General features: G+C 44.6%; 1 protein-coding gene across 3 annotated transcripts in view; it reads left to right on the top strand.

Moving 5' to 3' along the window:
* Positions 1–22,912, top strand: part of RYR3 (ryanodine receptor 3) — a 557,501-nt gene that overhangs the window by 464,252 nt on the left and 70,337 nt on the right. For all 3 annotated transcript variants that reach the window (XM_082842048.1, XM_082842046.1, XM_082842047.1), the window contains exons 58-65: positions 923–1,038; positions 1,567–1,634; positions 2,618–2,739; positions 6,103–6,152; positions 6,546–6,606; positions 8,521–8,759; positions 10,121–10,202; positions 18,767–18,897. In XM_082842048.1, coding sequence (XP_082698174.1) covers positions 923–1,038; positions 1,567–1,634; positions 2,618–2,739; positions 6,103–6,152; positions 6,546–6,606; positions 8,521–8,759; positions 10,121–10,202; positions 18,767–18,897 — 869 coding nt within the window. The remainder of the gene's footprint in view (positions 1–922; positions 1,039–1,566; positions 1,635–2,617; positions 2,740–6,102; positions 6,153–6,545; positions 6,607–8,520; positions 8,760–10,120; positions 10,203–18,766; positions 18,898–22,912) is intronic.

The raw sequence follows: 22,912 nt of genomic DNA, 5'->3' as shown, positions 1-22,912 counted from the left end.
GGCCTCAACTCGGCATGCATGTGCCCACTCAGGAACTTTGCACCCCCGCTCCCTATGCCTGGAAAGCTCTCTCCCCTCATGTCTCTATGGCTCACCTCCTTCAAGCCTATACTCCAGTGTCGTCCTTCCAATAAGCCCAGCACTGATTTAACACGACAGTCTGCTCAACCCCACTTCAGGTACTCTTGGGCCCTTTCATCTTGCTTTAGTTTTTCTCTTTTTCACAAAACTTATTTACTTACAGCATTCCAGATAATTTTTAAAATTTATTTATTTTATTATTTATTTTATTTTTGGCTGCGTGGGGTCTTCGTTGCTGCGCGCAGGCTTTCTCTAGTTGTGGCAAGCAGGGGCTGCTCTTCGTTGCGGTGCGCAGGCTTCTCATTGCCGTGGCTTCTCTTGTCGCAGAGCACGGGCTAGTCTAGGCACACGGGTTTCAGTAGTTGTGGCTCGTGGGCTTAGTTGCTCCGCAGCATGTGGGATCTTCCCGGACCAGGGCTTGGACCTGTTTCCCCTGCACTGGCAGGCGGATTCTTAACCACTGCACCACCCAGGAAGTCCCCAGATAATTTATATTTCGTTTTATGTAGCGTTTGTACCTGTTTATAGCAAGCACGTAAGTTCCATGAGCGCAGGGATTCGTGTTTGCATCTCTGATTTATCCCCAGCTCAGTATTTGTTGAATGAATGACAAAGATCTTTCTGAAAAATCTTTTCAGAAATTATTGTCGCTCAGGTGTTGCATGCTCACAGAGGCAGGTTTCAAGTGCAAGGGGAAATGAGTCAAATGATGAGTCAGGTCGCTAAGCCAGCATAGCCATCAACATTTGGAAAGCAGAGTTGACGTGGAGAAAATTGCTTGTGCACCAAAGTCACATTGTTATCTCTGTTACTCCCTGGGGTTTACCCCTTTCCAATCTAGAGGTATCAAGGATATGGGGCTGGATGCCTCCTCCATGGAAAAGAGGTTTGCCTATAAGTTTTTGAAGAAGATCCTGAAATATGTTGATTCTGCTCAAGAGTTTATTGCCCATTTGGGTAAGTATCATTGTGAAATATCAGAAAAATGTGTGCTTCTCATAATACTGAAAGGAATTAGATATTCCTTTTATGAAGAGCGATGCTTTCATACTGTAGCTGTTCATGATTCTTTGAAACATATGGTTTAGGGAAAGACACAGTGGCTGAGATTTCACACACACACGCACTTAAAAAAAATCAGTTTTGTCTTTGGTTTCCCTTCTAGGTTTGACTGAATCATTTGTCATTTTTCACATAACTCATCCTCCTCTAAGTTTTCCATCATTTTGTTTTATGCCTGTGAGCATATGACTCAACCTCTCTGAAGCTGCCTTCTTATCAGTAGAGTAGAGAAAAGAGTAGTGAAACCCTAGAAGAAATAGCCAACCCTCACAATTATAAAGTACTTTGTAAAATATTAGATATTTTATGAAATCAAATGGCCTTTTCATGACGAAAAGCTGCTCTGTTTCTTTAATGCTGTGACTCCTTTTGGTTTTGTTTTCTTTCGCTCTGGTCAACTTTGTGTCACTTTTGTCTTTGTAGAAACCATTGTCAGCAGTGGGAAAACTGAAAAGTCTCCCCATGACCAGGAGATCAAATTCTTTGCCAAAGTAAGTGACTCTCTGCATTTAACCGGATTACCTTCTTCTCGGGATCTGTACGATTTAGGGTACAAGTTAAGCAGATCCAACAAAGATATCCAAAACTCCAGTAATGACTTTGATGAGATGGACGTGTGTTTCCCTGTTGTGGAAAGGTCCTGAGGCAGGTGGGTGGTCCGAGGAGGTAAGCAGCCTGCTGTGCGCTACGCCATCACCCAGGGACTCGGGTTCTTCCTCTCTTGATGCTCTCTCATCTCCTAAGATGTGGTCCCTGACAGTGGTCCAGACTCACTTGTACCACATCTGTGAGAAAGGGCGGAAGGATAGCGGAAGGCAAGCTGTTGTTTTATTAAGGTTCTAAACTTTAATAAAAGTTGTCTTATTAAGTGGCTAGTACTTACTCATTTCAGCCTCAGCTAGCTGCAAGGGAGGCGTGTAATGCATGCTTTGACTGGGTGACCCCATGCCCAGATAAAACACGGGGATTTCTACTGCTAAGAGAAAGAAGGGAAGAACGAATGTGGGTGCCAGTGAGCTGTCTCAGCCACATAACCCTACTCAGAGGACTAAATACAAGTGAGACTTTGGGGTAGCCATGTTCTGAGAAGCAGAGACAGGATGGTCAAGTCCAGTAGTGCTGGGCCGTGCCTTAAATATTCTGTTGGGTGCCACGCCCAAGAAGCCACATCTGAGTGCAGATGTCCTACAGGACGCCCCTGAAAATGTTGATTCAGGATGTACATTTCTTTGGGCCCTTAGTCAGTGTCCTGCCCTATCCCTTCACATATTTCTAAGGCCTCTGGTTACAGGCATAGAAGAAAAAAAATGTTTTGGAGACTGGGATTCACAGGGTAGAGTTTCCTAGAAATTCCAGGACCAGAGTCTTTTTGTGTTCAGGGTCTTTTTGCTCATTAAGGATGAACTTTTTCAGAGGAACCAGAGGAAGGGCTTTGGCCAGCCTCTTAGAAGTGCATCTCTGGTGGGTCTTTCAGGTTCTTCTCCCACTGGTGGACCAGTACTTTACCAATCACCGCCTCTACTTCCTCTCGTCCCCTCTGAAGCCCCTTAGCAGCAGCGGGTACGCCTCTCACAAGGAGAAAGAAATGGTGGCCAGGTGAGTCTACAGAAGGAGAAGGTCACGGTGCTCGTGTGATTTATGTGAAACCCCAGACTCCTGGGGCTTCAATGGTGAATCTTTTGGAGAAATGAACTGTGGCCTGGTGATGGGTAGCTCAGAGGTTTTGGTTATCATCTTGGTTTTGAAAGTGACTTTAATCACACTTATCTGTATATTATTTGGGCAACCGAGAGAGGTGCACTGTTTGGGGGTATCAGTAGGGCTTGGGGGAAACTTATATCCTCAGGTCAGCTTCTATCCTGAAATAACATTTAGAAAAAGGAGAAGGTAATTCTGAAGCTTGGGAAAAGCAAACACACAACGTTGAGAAGAAACGGATTAATACTGTTTTCATTCTCATTCTTCTCAGGCTTTTTAAGCTTAACTTTTTTTTAAGGAATCAGATCTTACAAGTCTTGGTGTGGATGATCTGAGATTTGAAATCTAGAGTGACATACTTCAATTTAAATTCCTAACAGGAAACAAATTTTCATCAAAAGCACCAGCTTCCCTTCTTATTCCACTAGGCATGACACATGGATGCCTCAGCAGAGCTGAAACAAAGCAGGTGCTTCACGATCAGGCTACAAGTGGGTACCACTATGCCTCAGGTTCTCTGTATTTGATTTACGAATGACAAGGGATGGATTAGACTTCTAAATGGCGAAGAGTTAAGGACTGCAATAAAGGCAGTCTATCAGCCCTTTCCCTGGCATCCACTGATGGTGAACAATGTACTTTATATTTTATAAGGGCCCAGCCATTGAATATCACCATCTTTGGGACGATATTCAACCTTAGGATTTAGCTAACATTTATCAAGCACAGCATGGCTCAGCAGTGAGCTCGATTTTTTGATATGCACAAGTTATTGCCCACCTGTGGAAATATCATTGTGAAACACCACAATGCTTTAAATTCCAGGAACCACCTGTGTGTTATGATCTCCATTTTGCAGATGAGGAAACTGAGGTTTGGGCAGGTTCACTCCAGTGCCTAAAGTGACCCAGGTAGTAAGTTAGAGCAAGAATGAAAGCGTAGCCCTCTCTATCCAGATCGAGTGCCATTTTCTCTACACTGTAATTACTTCTGACATTAATATTTGTTAAGCAGGGAGGAGCGCATGCTGTCAAAATGAGATACACTTAGAATCAGTTACTGACCCAAGATTTCCTAGATATTTTCATGACACACCGGTGTTTTTTGTAAGAAGTTAAGGAAATGAAGAACCAAGTGAGATACTCAGATAAGCCAACAGAGGGCAGGTGTGTCTGTTCTCTTCGTCTGTTTTTCTTAGGGTATTAATTCATGGAAATGTAACATTTGTTCAGCCAGGCACCATTTGTCACAGCTGGAATGCAAGCTGGAGCTCGCTGATCGGCCTTGCAAATAGCTTTCAGATCCATCAGTGTGCCCGCTGCCCTCCCATAGAAGTGGCCATATCGGCACTGAACGTGCTCACATCTCCAGACCCCTCTTGTTCCCAGCCTTCACCCATACCCCACCTCTTCTGCATCTGATGCAATTCACCAGTGCTTTCCGGAATCTCTCCCCTGGGATCTCTTTAATTTATCACCTTCAAATTCTGAGATGAGAGAGAGGCGCCTGGGGACTCTGGCCCCTCATAACTCTGGGTGAAGGACAGTGCTTCTGCTTGCATCGTGGGTCCCACAGGCAACAGAAAAGGGCCTTTGGAAATTTCAGGCCCCGGCCGTGACATACCTGAGAAAGCACTTCCGACAGCAAGGGGAGCCACGTTTATATTAGGATCAAACCACCCAAGGATCTGCTTTAGTTAGAAAAATGTTAATTTTGTATTTATACAGAGTGGGTTCATTTTGAAGCATTTTGCCAGAAATAACTGAGTTTATCAGCCCCTAATTCTACAGGCTAAAAGGGTCATGTGATTAGTCGCTGACTACAGACGAGAAAGCTAAAACACAGAGCTCATATTCCTCCAGGATCTCCGCCAACTCCATGAGTTTTCATCAGATACATAACTCTGAAAAAAAAAACAAACATCCGGGGAAGAGAAAAGAAGCAGCAGTTCATATTTAATTTCACACTCGCGGGCTGCCAAGTTTCTGTTAACTTACTCTGAGCTCTCTTAAGCTCTAGGCCAGTGTTTCCAACTTATTTCCCCTGCAAAAACAAATGACTAAGCAGCAGAGACTTTGGCTGTGGTGTCCAGTAGACAGCCCAGAAAGGCTCAGGGTATTCATTGAAAACCATTTAGAGGTGAACAAGTTTTCATCCCCACCAACACTTGGATGGATTTCTTCTCTATTTGAGCTGTCCCCTAAGGGTTTTTGCCCTGTGTGGGGCAAGACGCCCATGACTTCTAAGAAGATCTTGGGAAGGACTTCAGCTAGGTCTCACCTTGGCATCCCATGACCTGTACCAGGTGATTTTATTTTACTTCCCCTCTTTCTGTTCCACCAGGAAGGACTGCTTTCTGAAGGGATTGCTAAGTTCTTACCTAGTTGTGCCAATGTCAAGTAATGTCAGCATTCTGAGGAATCTCCTCCCAAGGCCTTCAGCAACACAGGTCAAATGATGGCCATAGTGCCCCTAGACAGGGGCTATCAGGAGTGTGTTCAGAAACATCCATGGGCCCTTTGCTAACTGCACAAAGCCCTCTATTAGACACTGTGGAAAGTAAAACAGTAAGACACAACTGGACTCCTAGGGGTTCCATGGTAGACAGTATGGGTGAAAGCATGGAATAGGGTCAAAAAACACAAAAGCGTAGCAGATGGGATTTCCTAGCCTCAAAGACACAGATAGGACAGCAACCCAGTCAGGCCCGTAGGCTAATGGAGATGTCAGAGAAAAGCCATTTCTTGAAATGTTTCTGGTTCAGCACAGTATTGCCCATACCTGAACCTTTAACTTTCTTCCAATCCCACCATCTTGCACACCTCCAACTAAGGCCTCACACCCTGTTCCCCCGAGTGAAGCCTACAGAAAGGGCTTGCAATCCACTGCAGTAATGGAAAAATCATGCTTCCTTCCAGAATCCTCGTTTATCCATGAATGTTCTACAGATGAACCTTTCCACATATAGTACGCTGTAGCAAGAGGTGGTTTGCAACAGGTGGCTCATTGCAAAACATGGTACTTGCTGCAGAAGGATAGTTTTCTGCCTGCAAGGTACCTCTCGTGATTCTCCAGCAAGACAGTGGGAACCGCATGTTGTCCTAGTGTGGTCCAGAGGATTCTTTGAGGGGAACACAGTGCATCTTCCCGGGGTGTTGTACTAGGCACTTTGTTTTACTGCACAGGGGCCAAGGGGTGGGGTACAAATGAGTCTTCCTTGAATCTCTGTCCCTTTCTGACTTTCATTCTTTTCTGCTTCAGCCTGTTCTGCAAACTCGCTGCTCTTGTTCGACATAGGATTTCCCTCTTTGGTAAGAGAAGTATTGCTAAAGGCTTCACCGTCTGTAATTACCCTGAACTTGTGTTTTGCCTTCATCTGTGGCTCCTGCAGACAAGCTGAGCCTTAGGGCTAAGGTGTCACCTACATTTGCCATAGAAAGTTGGTCTGAAGTATGATAAACCCCTCTCTCCCCCCTTGAACAGCTCAGATTTTCCACGCCAATGAATGCTTCAAGCCCTGCCTCTAACTTCCATCATAAAGCGATGCGTCAGGCCAGAGATAAATGCTTTGGCCCCGAACGGAGGCCTGGCACTTGGTGTGCTGGTGGTTAATAAGGCTGGGCTGTTTATGCTTATTGAGAAGATTGTGTTTAAATGACAGGCTGAGTGCTTTGGGGAGTCACAGGTGATACTTTTGATTTTAGGGAACGATTCTACTACAATGGTGAGCTGTCTTCACATCTTAGCGCAGACACTTGACACAAGGTAAGTGTGCCCAGAATTTTCCAGTCGTTTCTCAGGACTCCCTCTCTGGCCCTCTCTCCTTGCTTATTATTGTACTGAAGAGGAGATGTGTCACCATTATGCGGGAGCTGGGGAGAAAAGGGAAGATGGGGAAAAGGTGGATCCCACCATGACGTTAGCACACTCTGTTTCTCAGCTCACATGACGGAGAGCCACCGTCATGGCAGATACCGAAAGCTGAGCATTTGATCAATTCTTGTCTTCTCTTACTGAGAAGTTCATCTTTCAGAAGATAAAATACGTAACGTGGCAAAGTACCACTTCGTATCTAATTCTCCACAAAAAAAGAAAAAGGAGTAGCTGCCTGATGGGTGGCAATGCCATAAGAATCCTGGGAGAGGGGGCCCATAGCACTCTGAATTCAAAATGGCCAAGGAGGGGGTGTGATTCCCAGAAGATCAAAGACAAAGATAGATTCGAGCCCATGACCTGAGGGTCTGATGGGAAAGATGGCTGAACAAGAAAGGAAGTCTTCCTTTTCTTTCACATACATACATATATGTGTATGTGTGTGTGTGTGTGTGTGTGTGTGTGTGTGTGTGTGTGTGTGTGTGTGTATTCTGGTAGTATAAACATAAGTTATTTGATGAGATAAAAAAGAGAAGCAGTGCAAATAACTGACAGGGAGTTTTCTTTAACACACTCATTAAGCAGGGCCCCTGTCACAGTTGAGAGGAGAACACACATCCCAAAACCCAACGCAGAAGAGAGGCACCAACCTAAAAGAGTGGCCAGATGATGAAAATCCTCTACAAACTAAGAATGTTTTTTTTAAAAAAGTTAAGGATAGTTAAAGGGGATTTTCAAGTGTCGGAGAGAAACAAACATGTTGTGGAGATATTACGACAGCACAACATTTTCACGCCCAGACCAAAGCATCCCAGGATGCAACTGGGACAAGGAATCTTTATTCCCAAAAGCATGCAAAATGCCTTAAGAGAGAGTCCTCTTTCTTAAACGTACCGACCTGTACCGACCTGCATTTTTTTTTTCGTAGTCATTCCTGAGAAAACCTGAGGAGGGTGGTTCATAAATACTTACAGCAAGCCTCCCTGACTTTATTTCCTTGTTTTTATTTTTCTGATTGGCTGGATGACTATCATGAAAATGCTGTAGATAAAAAGCATCTGTCCTTATAGCAAGCCTGTCATAATCTTGTGAATAAGATGTAGAAATATGGAAAAGAATGGATGACTTGTAGGCTTTGTTCCAGTTCTAAGTTTTATAAAATAGTTTTAAGGGAAAGCCCCAGGTACCCATAGCTAATCTCCATTCCCACATGATTTTTCGGTGGTCTGATTAAGCTGTCTGTTTTAAAAGGGGCTGGCTCTTCTCCACTCCCCTTCTCCAAGCTAGAACATCCCTGAAAACTGATAGAAATCTAAGCCTCAGTTGATTTAATTCTCTGCTCTCTCTCTCTAAGAGGTCCTACATCACAGGAGAGCTAATATTTCTAACTAGTCCTTATGAAAGTTGCTGAGCCCATGTGGAGCTGCAAGAAAAGCTCCCCTCGCCGTCCTTTTAATTAGATACTTGCAGAAGAATGTAGCCAGCTGCAATATTATATAGATAGCAGGTGACCAATATCAGTTTCTTTCTAAGTCGTCCTGCCATTTCCTCAGAGTTGAGCAGTCATTCCCTCAAATCAAGCGTGCCTTCCAGTTGCTGGCCCCGCCCCCGCCCTTTGGGCTTGTGGATCCCAGTTTCTTTCTGGGTGCTAATAACCGCTCTCTCCATTTCTCCCGACTCGGTGTCTTCCAGGTGAGTGGGGTGTCAAACGTCTGCCCGGGTTGCACTGCAAGCCACCAGTCTCAAGAAGGGGGTTGGCCAAAGATTCCGATTATGCTTCTGGTTTTGAACATTGTTTGCTTACAGGACAGTCATGAAGTCAGGCTCAGAGCTGGTGAAGGCCGGGTTACGAGCATTCTTTGAAAATGCAGCCGAAGACTTAGAGAAGACTTCAGAGAACCTGAAGCTCGGCAAGTTTACCCATTCCAGAACGCAGATGAAAGGCGTCTCTCAGAATATAAACTACACCACGGTGGCTCTGCTCCCCATCCTGAAGTCCATCTTTGAGCATGTGGCCCAGCATCAGTTCGGGGTGGATTTACTCTGTGAGTCACCTGCTGCCCGTCATGCATTCATGTGCATCTGGCCACGGATCAATAGGGCGTGTGTGGCTCATTCCCTCAGGCTGACCTTGAGGACAGAGTAGAGAGAACTCTTCCACACTTTTCCCTTCTTAGATTTAAAAATGAAGTCATAGACTCTTGGAGGGGAAGAAATGCCCAAATTTGAGTATATAATATTTCATCTTTTCCCACTGTTTTTCAGGACCAGAATTTTCCCACCCACTGGTTTAGCTCTCAGCCATTGTGTTCTCGCTTAATTTGAATAGGTTATCTGAGAAATCCAGCAAGAGATATAGGTTGCTCCCAGACCACCAATTTTCCTGTAAAGAAGCTTTAATGTATTCATTGGATACCGGGAGCAAAGAGAAGCTGCTAACATTTCATTGTCTAGGCCTCCAGAAGAAGACCGTAGTGGGTTGGTTTTCTTTCAGTTTGCATTTGGTACCATGTCCGGCCCTCTTATACTGCCACCAAGCTTCAGTTTCACACTTTAAATGGTGGCGCATGATTTAGTTTAACCAGTTGTCAGTAACCAAGGCTGTGTCTTCCATAGCCTTCGACGGGGAAAATCAGTTATTTCCGGGGTTAGGGGGACAGGTAGGGGAACATTCAAACTCGCTACTCTGTGTCCTGGACACAATGCACTTCCTTGTTGAAAAATTAAAAATTAAATTAGTTCTCTTTATGTTAAATTGGTTCCAGTCTTATCGTGAGTTCCATACATTAATAGAGGCACGCAGCCTGCCCATTAAGTTCCTAAGCGAAACACGCCCTTCCCTTGGGAAACACGGCAAAATCATGATACAGTTGAACTACCTTTTGAAAAACATCAGAGAACTTGGAACAGGTGGACATGAGGAATTTTGCTCTGTCTCTGCAGAGGTAGGGACATTGTACATACCTCCCTAAGAAAGGAACAAAAAGCTCATTCAGACTTCTTTGATTTCTTGCATTCTTCCTTTCAAAAGAAGGAGATCGTGCTCTGGATAAAATTTGATTACAGCGTCTCCCTCTATTGGAGGGGAAAAAAATACCCATATGGAAGGACTCATTGGTCAAGTGATTCCTTTCCCTGAGAAGCAATGTGATCTGTGTCAGGAGTCCTACAAAGGAATTGGGATAACTCAATGGAGGGTGTTTTTCTGTTGGTGTTTCCTCTCCCAGTTCAGCAACTGGCATTTGAGTAGAGAGGGGCTATATTTGTTAAAAAAGAGAGAGAGCTCGCTCTTTGGCTCTTAGGTGATGCCACCACGTGTTTTCTGTTTGCAGACCCTTTCTGTGTGCAGGAGGTGGGCCACTGGGATTGATGAACAGGAATGACAGCTCTTGTTTGGTCTTTTCAGTGGGTGACGTGCAGATTTCATGCTACCATATACTGTGCAGCCTCTACTCCCTTGGGACAGGAAAGAACATCTATGTTGAAAGGTAATTAGCGAACAAAAGAAGCTAACACATTCAGCCTGAATGTGTTACTTAAGTCTTTAAACATTTAACAATAGCATCTTTTCAATCCAGCAGAAGCGAAATGCTCACTGAAATGGCTTGGTGATTTTGAGCCTAGGGTATGAAATGTTTACGGCAGTATAAAATGTGTTGATGAGGCTTCTGAGATGTATGACTTCCCTGGTGATAGCTGCAGAATGTATGTGGCTGAAGCAGCAATATAGCCAAGCTAAATCATGTGCTGGTGGCCAAAAAAATGTCGAAGAAATGTCTCTTTTTTCATAATCACAGTTTCCAAATAGCCTCCAGAGTTCCTGTGGTTAAAGCTTGCTGAGAAGCTCAAGGGACGTGAGGCGGTTGCTTTAGTGTTTAATGAGTTTCTGTGTGATCCAGCCCTGGACCTTTACCATTCTCAGCTGTCACATTAGCTGTAGTTTTAGACAAGTCCACACTTTGGAAGCAGAAATGCTCTTCAATGGTCTTGAGTCTGAACAGGCAGATTTGCTGAGGTGCTTAGCTCCCTGCTCTACTCACTACTCTGCCTGGAGCGATGGAGGCCTTCGGTGACCGCCCGCTTTTCACCATCAAATGCCGTGTGTTGTGTGGTTCTGTTTAAATCCACGAGGAAAATCAGGAAGATAAACACAGTGTTAGCCAAACCCTAGACTTAGTCTTACCCTTGGAAGACGTTTTTTCCCTTTTCTGCCTTTTCAGTCAACGATACTGAAGGATTTTGATCTGTGCTTAAAATTATTTAATCTAAACATCCCCTTGGTATCCATGCTCCATGGGCCTCCTCAGTTTATGATACCTTTACAAACAAACCAATGGTAAATCCCCATTTCACATCGAAACTTACATAAATTCTGATTGCAATTTCTCAATAAAGTAAAGACAAGACTTGGGCTCCTTCAAGAACTCAAGAACTGATGACTTGAAATCATGTGCTAATAACCAAACAATGTTGAAGAAATGTCTATGTCATCATAATTACTGCTTTTAAGTAGCTTCTAGAGTTCAAGAAATCAACTGGAGAGCTAATGACTAATTTATTTTGATTATGATTGTAATTCCTTAGAGTTATGTAGCTTTCCTTATTGTTTTACATGAAATATAGATAAATAGTTCTATCCTTTAATAGGAACTGGGCAGACAAAAGTCATAACCATGTTTTATACCAAATCAACAAGAAACTTAATAAAATTTTTTCTGTTTAATACAGAATTTCACTTAGGGAAGGTATCTTTACTTTCATTAAGCATTTGTGAATATTTTCTCAATATCTTTTCTTATTCTGTCAGTTTCTATGTGCATATATACATACATCTATATGTGTGTGTGTTTCTTTATACAATTTTTTGAAAAGCGTATGCATTATTCTCTTTTTAAAAAAGAAAAAAATTCAAAGAAAGGTCGACTCTGAAATGTCAGACCAGAAAAAGACTTCTTCATATGACTTTTTATATTTTATTCATATGCTCACAGCACTGTGAATATTGGTACCTGTGTTTTATACTCCACACAGGTAGAAAGCCAGGCTTGAAGAAGCCCCTAGATCAAATATGCCCCTGTTGTCTCTCCATTAGTTAATGAAACAACTAAGGAAATAAAGATTTAAAATCCTCGGGTTGTGATGCTGCCACCATTAATGACTTTTATTTGTTTATTTTCTCTTGTATTGTGAAAGTAAGACATACTTATTCAAAAAAGAAATCAAACAGTACAGACATATGTAAAGTTAAAAGTCTGCTGTTTTCTTCACCCCAGACCACCCCACCTAGTAACAGTTTGGTGTATACCATTCCAGGTGTTTTCTACATGTGTAAGTTCTTACACATGTTGGATCATAATATTGCTTTGCAACTTTGTCTTGTTGGATGAAGCTAAAAACTGAATTTCTTTATCATACAATTCATATTTTTAATTTATCATTTAGATAAAATCATCATTAATTCTCTACTTTAAAAAAGATTAGCAAGTTTAGCACATTTACATTTCTAGCTACTTCCTATCCTTTCGACCTTTCCTTTTTTGCTATGTAATTCCTTATAACACATACATTTTATTTTGGAATATTCTAGAACTAATGTTCCTTGAGTTGTTTACCTTGGTTTGTATTTAAATGATTCAGTGTGTAGCCAATCCTTTTGAACTGTGACTTTCCCATTCCAAAACTCTTATTTTGATTTATCTCTCTTTTTTTTTTTTTTTTTTTTTTTTTGGCGGTACGCGGGCCTCTCACTGTCGTGGCCTCTCCCGTTGCGGAGCACAGGCTCCGGACGCGCAGGCTCAGCGGCCATGGCTCACGGGTCCAGTCGCTCCGCGGCATGTGGGATCGTCCCAGACCGGGGCACGAACCCGCGTCCCCTGCATGGGCAGGCGGACTCTCAACCACTGCGCCACCAGGGAAGCCCTGATTTATCTCTTGGTTGGCCAGATTCATCATATGTAGTTGCTTCTGTAAGAGCCCTACTCTTGAGTCTTTGCATATTTTGGACTATCATCCTTTGACTTTATATGTGAACAGTTTCCGTGGTATAAAATCCTTGGGTCATAATTCTCCTTCCTCGGAAGTGTATAGCCTTTGCTTCTTTGTGTTCTGACAGCGTGCGTTCCTTGGATCCGGAGATTTGTTCCCCACACACGTGACTTTGCCGTGGGAGGGGAGAAGCTGCTGCTCACTGGGTTCTTTCTTTGGTCTTGAAGCTCATTCACTTCACTACTACCATCTCCCAGGGTTGTCCTTTCTGTATCAGCCCCTGCACTTCTTCTCAGAACTTAATATGCCCCCTCCGTCTCCAGAATTAGGTCCTCGTTTATTTAACGAGTCTTTCATTTTATTATATTGTTGTTGGGTTTTTGGTCTTAGCTGTTGTTCAAAGAGCGAAATTATGTGTATTTATTGGCTTTTTCCTTAACCTCCCACATCTCTCATTTTCTCCTCAGTAACTTTTAGCTAATTGTTCTTTTCTGAAACTATCTCCATGTTAATATCTCTTCTTATATTCTGTGAGGGTAGAGAGAAGTTTTCTGGTTTTTCCTGGATAATTCTTCCTCTGAACTCTATTTCTCATCTATTTCTTGGTCATTAGGTACATTTCTAGTTCTCAAGAAGGGAAAGGAGTACGTGTGTGTGTATGTGTGTTCAGTGGAGGAGAGTGGACAGGGCTGAAACATCAGGCAGCTTCAAAACCTAGAAGCCGACTGAGAACTCTTTCTCACCGTATCAGCAGTGCCTTTAGCCCTAGGAGTCATCCACCCTTATCCTTTGGTGTCCTTCCTCAACCAGAGTAAACAGCTGGTGCAGATGAGAGGTTGGTGAAATTCCTGGTGCATCCTATAGAATAGGCCTTTTGCTTAGTGATTTAATGTATGTTTCTTCTCTGCTTTAGAGGAGTTGAGGCAGCAGCTACAAAACAGGTTACTTCTCACTCTTTCACTCTACCTCACCTGCACTGGTTCTCCAGGCCAGGCGTCCAGGTCATAGTTGTGGCAGATGGCATGCACACTCCTTCCTACTCTGGTCCTGCCTGCCACTCTGCAGGATGGAACCTGAGTCCCACACACGTCCAACAGGTCTCCCAGGGCCTGCTCACACCCTTAAGTCTCATTGTTTCAAGCAAAACTCCTTTCCTGGGCTCCTCAAAACCCCCATATTTACTTCCAATGATGTCTACACTCTGCTCTAGGTCTTGAAAGAATGTTTCAGTTTCAGCATCTTCACTTGATTTGGTCCATACTTTGCAGGTTGAAGTTATCACACATTTTCTAATTTCAGCATAGATCTAAATTTCTTCCCCAATTTTTCCCCAGCTCTTGTGGGTTTTAGGGAGGAAAGTATTGGCTTGGCCAAAAAGTTTGTTCCGGCTTTTCTGTAAGATGTTACGGAAAAACCCAAATGAACTTTCTGGCCAACCCAATATAACGAAACCCACCATTTCTCTACCACCTTTTACTGAAGTTTCTTTGGCTAATGAATGTCTGTAGGGTTGCAAAGGAACCACTCAATATAGCTTGAGTGCATTGTGCATAGAAAAGGACCGGACACCTCAGTGATAGTGTTGACTGTGAGAAGGAAAAAGTCATTGAAACAGAGTGGAGACCTCTTTCGGGATATTTTCTAATTGAGGCAATACTGAGATGGTCACTGACAAGCAAAGTTTTCAGATACAGAATTTCAGGGTAGGGTAAAGGCTTTCGTGTATTTAAACATGGAGAATACTTAACATTCTTTAATCTGGATATACTTTGATTAATTGATAGAGCATTTGATGGGGGTGCATCAAGAAAACTAAGTTTTGTAATTAACTGCATTGAGCATTGACTCTCCATTTTATTTCAAATTAAAACTTTATTTTTGCCTTCACACTTTAGAAACGTTTATATCTTCCTTCCTGCTTTGCCCCCTTTGACCAGTTTTGTTCTGATCAAACATGGCTTTCCCTAAACCACTGAGATTACTAGTATTTCTATCTAGAACCTTGCTCTGCCTCCACTTTCTGCCCCTGTGCTACGTGTTGCTTCCTCTCCTTAGCATCCTCTGGAGTTTACATGAAGGAACTTTCAAAATTGCAAAGCACCAGATATGTGCAGGCATAATTATTATTACCATGATGACTTTGTCTCTGCCTGTGTCCCGGATGATAGACAGTTGAGAAGCAAGGTCCCAGTCCATGGAAATAAAATTGAGAGGTCAACTTAGGAAGTCACAAGAACTGAAATACAAATTGAACCAAAGTGAAAAGGAGGAAGGGAGGGATAAATTAGGAATTTTGGATTAACAGATACACACTACTATATATAACATAGATAAACAACAAAGACCTACTGTAGAGCACAGGGAACTATATTCAATATCTTGTAGTAACCTATAGTGGAAACAAATCTGAAAAAGAATATATACACACACATACACCAAATCACTTTGCTTCACACCTGTTACATTGTAAATCAACTATACTTCAACTAAAAAAATGTAAATTGAACCGTCTTCAGTCTGTCAGCATTGACCAAGTACTATTATATGAAAAATACTGTTCTAGGCAATAAGAGCTAAGGCAGGGGGTGGGTGGGTAGGGGGAGAGTGAGTTTCTCTATCCACTGATAAACTCTTCCAGTAGATCCTTGAGTTGCCATGGAACTGTTTCTGTAGCCCTTGCTCTGCTTGGTCTATACCCACACTGCCCCCTGGGGGGGGGGGGGGCACTAATGATCAGAGAAGCATTTTAACAGCAGGCCTCTGCCAGGCTCATTCCCCCTTGGACCTGGAGACCAAGGTCATTCACTCTGGTATTTCACAGCCAGGAACATTAATTGGCAGACTTCTGGGCTTTACTTTTACAGAACTTCTAACAGCGAGGCCAGGAGAACCGTTGTTTCTCCCTCACAACTGATTAGCATCACTGTGTGCTCCAGACTAGAAAATGCCAGTGTGGTGGGCTTGTAGAGACGCAGTTTGTCAGTAATTAATATTATACTTGTCCCTCTCCTTTGAGTCAGGGAATCAGCAGAGCACTAGAGAACTGTCTTTTGCTCCAAGGATTGCCTTTTATCAGATGAACTTCCTATAAGTCCACTTTCAGGAGATCACAACTTTTCATTTTGGTGAGAGAAAGAGAAAGGAAGGAATAATGGGTTTAGTACCAAGACAACCCAGGACCAGCTGTTTCCAAGGTTCCCCTCCCTGGGCCAAGTAAAATTTGCTTTCAAATTTGATATTACCCCTGGTCATCCCTGATTTTCACCCAGATTTTTTTCCTTACTCAAAGCTCTCTCTATGGTATTTCTTTCCTTTCGTAATTTAACTCTTTATTTCCTTTTCCTCCTCAAAAGGCAAGACTAATGAGAGGAAATGGGGTATCTATCTCTCCTCACTGGCTGGCCCCTGGGGTTGGTTAAAATGGAGAGACTGTTGACTAAAAAAACAGCCCCTGTGTGTGCTCATGTTTGATGCGTACAGGCCCTCACTCTGCTCAGCTGTCCCTGAGGGTGTTGGGCCCTTCTCATGCCTCTCCACCACCACCGTGAGCGTAGCAAAGAAGGGAGGGGATGGGGGAAGAAGAGGTGGAGAGAAGGGGAGGTGGGAGAACAGGCCTGGCCGGGGCCTGCTCAGAGGTGAAGCAGCTTTGCAAAGCTTCCCAGAGAGGGGCCTGGTCTCTGCGGTCTCCACAGCCCCACTGCCTCCCCTGCTTTCTCCCTCCACCACTGATGCAGCCTCCAAATGGAGCTGGGCAGCACACACAGAGCCCCGGGGGCTGCTGCTCTGTCTCCAGAGCAGACCTGGATGGGGCAAATTAACAGACCTTCCACGGAAGGACAAGGCTGTGCTGTTATCTGAGAGCTGCCTGTCCGGTTGAGGGCATTCTTGCTTGCTAGAGGCTAATTTGAAAGTTATCTGCTCAAATACTTCATGGCCAAATAAGCTGTCAGCTGGTCCCCTAAAAGCTGAGCCCAAGAAGAAGATACAAGATCAGGAATAAAACCATGTATATTAATTGTCTTTGAAGGTAATGAAAAGATCTCATTTTTCATAAGTTTGCTAACTTGGCTAAGATTGTGTGGGGATTCCAAGGGACACACAGCTTTCTACCGATTCACTCACCCACCCTCTCCCTCCTTCCTCTCTCTGGTCCAGTAGATTCCTCTGGCATCTCAAGCAGAACAGTTCTGTGTACCCCCAGGCTAGCCCCCTGCAGATTCTGATTCTACCCCAGATAGTCCTGTCAAGTCAGTTTTTCAGGACGAGTTAAGATCACATCTTTAATCCAGCTCAAATGTGTATCTTCCTGTGTGCTATAATGAAGTTGCAGGTTGATTTTAATCCTTATAATTAGACCATAGAGACGTGTTATTTTGTCATACTGCATCAGGGTTCTATGTTTCCTTCCCACATTCATTTCACCACCTGGAAGCCAAAGGCCAAGGTTAGGACTACCTCGCTCACCCCTCAGTAAACAGTGACTCCCCTAGCCAGCCCCCTGCCTTGCCCCATAGTAAATGCTTGTTATCCCATCCAGAGACCCTGCAGCTTTGACATTCTTTCTTCTTGGTGCTGCTGGAATTGTTGGCTGTTGTCATAGTGAAGGGCAGTTAACGCGGTCTTGGGTTTGGGTTTTGGTGGGAGCTGAAGGGAACCCTGAGAACTGAATGCCTTCCTGTTTCCACAGAATTGCAGTAGTAGGTTGTTAGCTCTTGGCTCCAAGTGTGCCCTCTCTAGCCGGCGGTTTTCTCCATGATGATTCTGTAACATCCCCCAAGATGCAGCCTGACACCCTCCACTCCCAAAGCTTCTGCTACTGGGCTTCGTATACACAGTATCCTCGCTCAGTTTGAGTTGATCAGTCACAGAGGAAGGCAGCAACCCTGTAAGCCTGAACCCTGTAAGCCCTTCCAACTCTTCATTATCGACCTACTGTCTGCATTTTCCACTAGCCATCTTTGTATCACAGTCTAACAAAGGACGCACGTTATTGGTTTATTGGAAGAAATTTTTCCTCTTGTTTGGAAACTGACATCACTTGTGTAACTCACAAGGCGGGCATGTAGTCTGTCTGTGATTGAATGCCAGTGAGTGGCAGAGAAAAGATATTGATGGGTGGAAACCAGATGGCTCTGGTCTCCCATTCATCAGAAAGCAACAGATGTCAGTCCCCATATGGGGCCCTTCTAGCCAGCACTGTCACTGTGTCATCTCACTAGCAGAAAGGACCTGCGGGGTTAGAAAGTACAACTCCAAGGCTAAGCCCAGGTCTGCGAGGGGGAAGCACTATTTCAGTACTAGCTCTGCTTTGACCAGCTGGTGGGCTGGTTCCCATCAGTTATTCTTGCAGCCTTGGTTATCCTGCAAGGAGCACAACGCCTCTTAGCCGGAGAACGATTGGGTTGGCCAAAGAGTTCGTTCGGGTTTTTGGCCAATCCGATACAAATCTGAACTAGGAATCCCAAGCGTTTTGTTTTTGACTGATTGCTTGTTTCACAGAAGGACTTAAAACCCAGAGCTTAATACATGGTGGACACACAAATGTTTGTGGAAAAAAAGAGAAGTAATAGGTGTCAGAACTCTTTCGTCTAAATCAAGCAATGTGTTTTAGGACCTGTCGTTTCTCTCGCAAAGCAGGCTTTTAGTTTTGTGCCTTATTGGTGCTTTTGGCCCATTATCTACTGTTCCCACTGGTGGACACAAGCTCCAGTCACAGGGAACAGACACAGAGAAATTACACAGATTTCAAAACATTCTGGGAACCAGGAAGATCCGATTCAATTTGGATGCCAGCAAAACTTGCCCTCAGAGATGCTGGGAGAGAAGAACAAAGCTACACAGTGTATTATATCACCTTAGTTGCTTAAGAACTAGGTACCAGGGAGTGAGACCATTGTAAACCGTTGGTTAGTGTCCAGAGAAAGGTGAGGGAGGGGGAAGAGCATGCAACCTTGCTGAGCCTGGGGCCCAGGCTGTCCAGGGGAGCCATCTATGGGGAAGTGGCCCACCGATGCATGGGGCCAGCATGGGGCCGTCACCACTTCTAAATGGACTTCTTTGTTTCCAGGCAACGTCCTGCCCTTGGAGAATGCCTGGCCTCACTGGCAGGTGCCATACCAGTGGCATTCCTGGAGCCCACCCTTGACTGCTACAACCCACTGTCAGTCTTCAACGCCAAAACCCCCAGGGAGAGGTCTAGTAAGTATCATCCCACAGAGGTCATCACTGATGTGCTTGAAGAAAGCAGCGGGAGGGAAGGCCACGCAGGCAGGGACGGCAGCCTGCAGCACTGTGGCTGGTTCACGTGGTCTGGGAGGGGCCGGGAGGTCAGAACTGGCACCGTGTGGCACGTCTCCATCTTGCTGGAAAAGTGGGCACAGGCAGGTACTTTGTTAGCGCTAGACTTTGGTTTCATCTTCTGTAAAATGAGGAGACAGTGTAATTGATTTCTAAATCCCCTGCATCCTAAAAATTCAGGTTCTCCTGTCTTCCCTGGTCTCCGTTCTCTTTCTGCACCTGGGGATATGACTGCCCTTTACAGTTCCTCTCCAGAGTGTCAGTGGGAGGGGCACAGCTGCACTAATAACCTTGTTACACTCTTTTTTTTTTTTTTTTTTCCTGGTACGCGGGCCTCTCACTGTTGTGGCCTCTCCCGTTGCGGAGCACAGGCTCCGGACGCGCAGGCTCAGCAGCCATGGCTCATGGGCCCAGCCGCTCCGCGGCATGTGGGATCTTCCCAGACCGGGGCACAAACCCGTGTCCCCTGCATCGGCAGGGGGACTCTCAACCACTGCGCCACCAGGGAAGCCCCTAACAATTTGGCAGGTTTTTTTTGTTTTGTTTTGTTTTTGCGGTATGCGGGCCTCTCACTGCTGTGGCCTCTCCCGTTGCGGAGCACATGCTCCTTTCGCAAAGGCTCAGCGGCCATGGCTCACGGGCCCAGCCGCTCCGCAGCATGTGGGATCTTCCCAGACCGGGGCACAAACCCGTGTCCCCTGCATCGGCAGGTGGACTCTCAACCACTGCGCCACCAGGGAAGCCCTCGTTACACTCTTCAAGTCCACAGACAGGCCGTGTTTCCAAGGATGATAACCACGTGTTCTCCATCTTCGGGGAAAATGAAGCAGAGAAAAACACAAGAAGGAACTGAAATTCTACAAGAAAGAGAATTTGACAGGAGTGTTGATGCCCTGAGTTCTAGAACAGTGGTTGGCAAACTCTGGCCTCGGGCCTCATCTGGCCCGCTGCTGATTTTTGTAGATGGTGTTTTATTAGAACATGGCCACACCCACTCATTTACATGTTGCCTGCAGCTGCTTTAGCACTGTGTAGGGGAGGAAAAATAATTTTCCCTCTACCCTTCATCGTTCTTGGCCGAGAACCCCCCCACTAAAAAAAGACAGAATGACAGGAGAAAGACAGACTTTTACTTATGTACCTATGTGTACATAAGGGAGCCCCACAAAGATATGAGGCTCAAAACCAGCCCAACAACTGAGGCTTATACACCATCCTGATCTAAGGAAAGGGTTAGGAGTCGAGGCTTCAAAGGGGGTAGCCATTCATGGGAAAGTGAGAAGAGGAAGCGTTTGGTAAACAGTTTGCCCTGCCACGCACGTGAGTCTTTCAGATGAAAAGTGATCTCGGGCAAGAGCTCTCTTCTGGTACAGGCACTTGTATCTAAGGTGAACTTTCCTTATAAATGCAGATTTTCCTTACAAAAGAGTAACTCTGCTTTCAGACACTCTCCTGGGTCTGCAGTTTCTTAAAACTAATCAGCTCAAAGTAACCCCTCTGCCAAAGGGATGTATTTGGGGGTGGCCCATTCTGTTCCCCTTCAACTGCAGTGACACAGTTGAGTAGTGGCAGCAAAGACTGTCGGGCCTGCAATGGCTAACATATTTACTGTCTGAGCCCTTTATAGGAAAAGTTTTCCCACCCCCTCTTCTAGGATAACCTAGAACTGGAATCCAAGGCAGGTGGTAAACCTGCTTCTGGAGGGTAGAAGAGAGAGTCTCCGTGTATGGATGAATTGTGATCCTGCTGAATGGCAATGGGTTAGAACAGAGGAGCTTCCAGCAGGAACCTTGAATGAAGCTTGGACTCCAACGGGAAAGAACTACAATGATTTGATGCGACATGAAGCAAAAATTACCGCACCGTGGGTCTGATCAATATTAAGAAAAACAGACCCCAAAAAATCATAGTAAACCATTTCTAACCAGAACCTATCCTATTCAGAACCCATATTTTCTTAAAATATTGATGCACAGTACCAGCAGGTGACTAGACTGTGCATCCATTCCATTTGGTTCAAGCCCCCTTTTCAAGCTCTCGTGGGTCCTAAGGGTTCTAGGAGAGGAAAGGTTCCTGTCACACTTTTCTCTGTCACCACTCTTCTTTCCATCTGAGGACCCAGAGTACTAATAAGCCTTGGTGGCTTTATTCTCACTTGCTTTTATTACTTCAGATAAAAGAAGCACATGAGCCCCAGAAAGGATGACCAGGACAATTTAGACAAGACTGTTTAAAGTTCTCTTCCTGAGCTAGAATACAGCGGAGACTAGTGTTCTCAGAGCTCGTCGAGAGAGAAGCATCGCCAAGATGCCTCCACGTTCCAAAGTCTCTCAGTTAATTCCCCAACCTCCTTAGCCTCATCTCACCCTTCCTCCTCTTTCATGGACTAGGAAAAATATAGTTCCAACCTTGTTTTTCTCTGCCATCTCATGATTCCGAATGAGTCACATCTTGCAGCTAAAGGAGGAGCTGAACAACTGAGCAGGCTTTGGCAATGTTGAGGAAGGGCTGTGACATCTGTAGGCAAAAGCCAGCAAAAATGTTGCTCCCCAACTCCAGAGGGACATGGGTCCAGTCATGACAGTGCTGGATACTTATACGTTTGTTCTGCTCCAACTGTGATTCAAGAAAAAGTGTGTCTCTGTCTGTGTATCACCAACGTATAGAGCTTGCACCTCGGGAAAGAGAGAGACCTACTCTGCTCTTGAGCTCCCAGAGGTAAGCCTGTGCGCCACAACTACTGAGCCTGCGCTCTAGAGCCTGCGAGCCACAGCTACTGAGCCCACACGCCACAATACTGAAGCCCACCCACCTAGAGCCCATGCTCCACAGCAATGAGAAGCCCGCACACCGCAAGGAAGAGTAGGCCCCGCTCACCGCAACTAGAGAAAGCCCGCGCAGAGCAACAAAGACCCAAGGCAGCCAAAAATAAATAAAATCAAATCTTAAAAAAAAAAAAAAATGAATCAACAAAGACTGAATGCTGACCATGTGTATGGCTGTTGAAAATAGAGTGTACGCGAATACTTATTCTGGGATAACCAGGTTTGCCTGGAGCCAGAGAATGACTGATGGCTTGATGGACTCTGAGAAGGTAGACTTCATTCATTATACAAAGTAGGTGGCCTGAGGGACCAAGGAGGGAAAGGAATGTGACAGATGATGTGACGTGACCAATGATGTGAGTCTTTGGTTGAGAAATACAATATGAACTGATTTATCAAGGCTTCAGTCAGTCGGGCATCTCTATTAATTAACAGTTGGTGTTTTGCCAGCAGAGTTACCCATATTAGGAACTCTTCTATCTTGTAATGTCCTGGAGCATTTTCTGACTCATCCAAAAACTGGAAAAGGTCTAATACTGTTATGGGCTAGATAAAACTAGATAAAATCTTTGGTTATGTGTGGCAGTGGTCTATTAATCAGAATAGTAGATTGACCAAAACATCCTACTCACCAGCCAGTTTACTTCCCAAATCCTTATTGGAAAAATCAACCAGAGAGAAAGGAGGTCCAGTTTCCATGTAAGCTGTCTGCCTATACTACAGAGACGGCGCTCTCTGATGCTGTCTTCTTGAGGGAAGAGCTGCTTGGCGAAGAAAATACTACTTTGGAATCTAACTCAGTGGTTCCCAGTGGTTCTCAGACACTAGGATGTATTAGAGTCATTCGAAAGGCTTGCTAAAGAATGCCAGGTCCTACCCCTAGAGTTTCTAATTCAGTAAGTCTGGATTCTGAAGGTCCTAACAAGTTTCCAGACGATGCTGCCACTGCTGGTGGGAGGATTTCACTTTGAGAACCATTGATCTAGCAGATGAAAGGCCAGTGTGTTCTAATGGTCCCCTCTTACATTCTTGTGTCTGATTCTAATAGGACCCAGCTGAGCTGTTTTTCAGGTAGCTAACTCAGCAGCATT

The sequence above is a fragment of the Leucopleurus acutus genome, assembly GCF_964270905.1.
Source record: "Leucopleurus acutus genome assembly, chromosome: 1".
NCBI lineage: Eukaryota > Metazoa > Chordata > Mammalia > Artiodactyla > Delphinidae > Leucopleurus > Leucopleurus acutus.
Note: the sequence above shows the minus strand (reverse complement) of the source record. Positions and strands in the feature narration are given on the sequence as shown.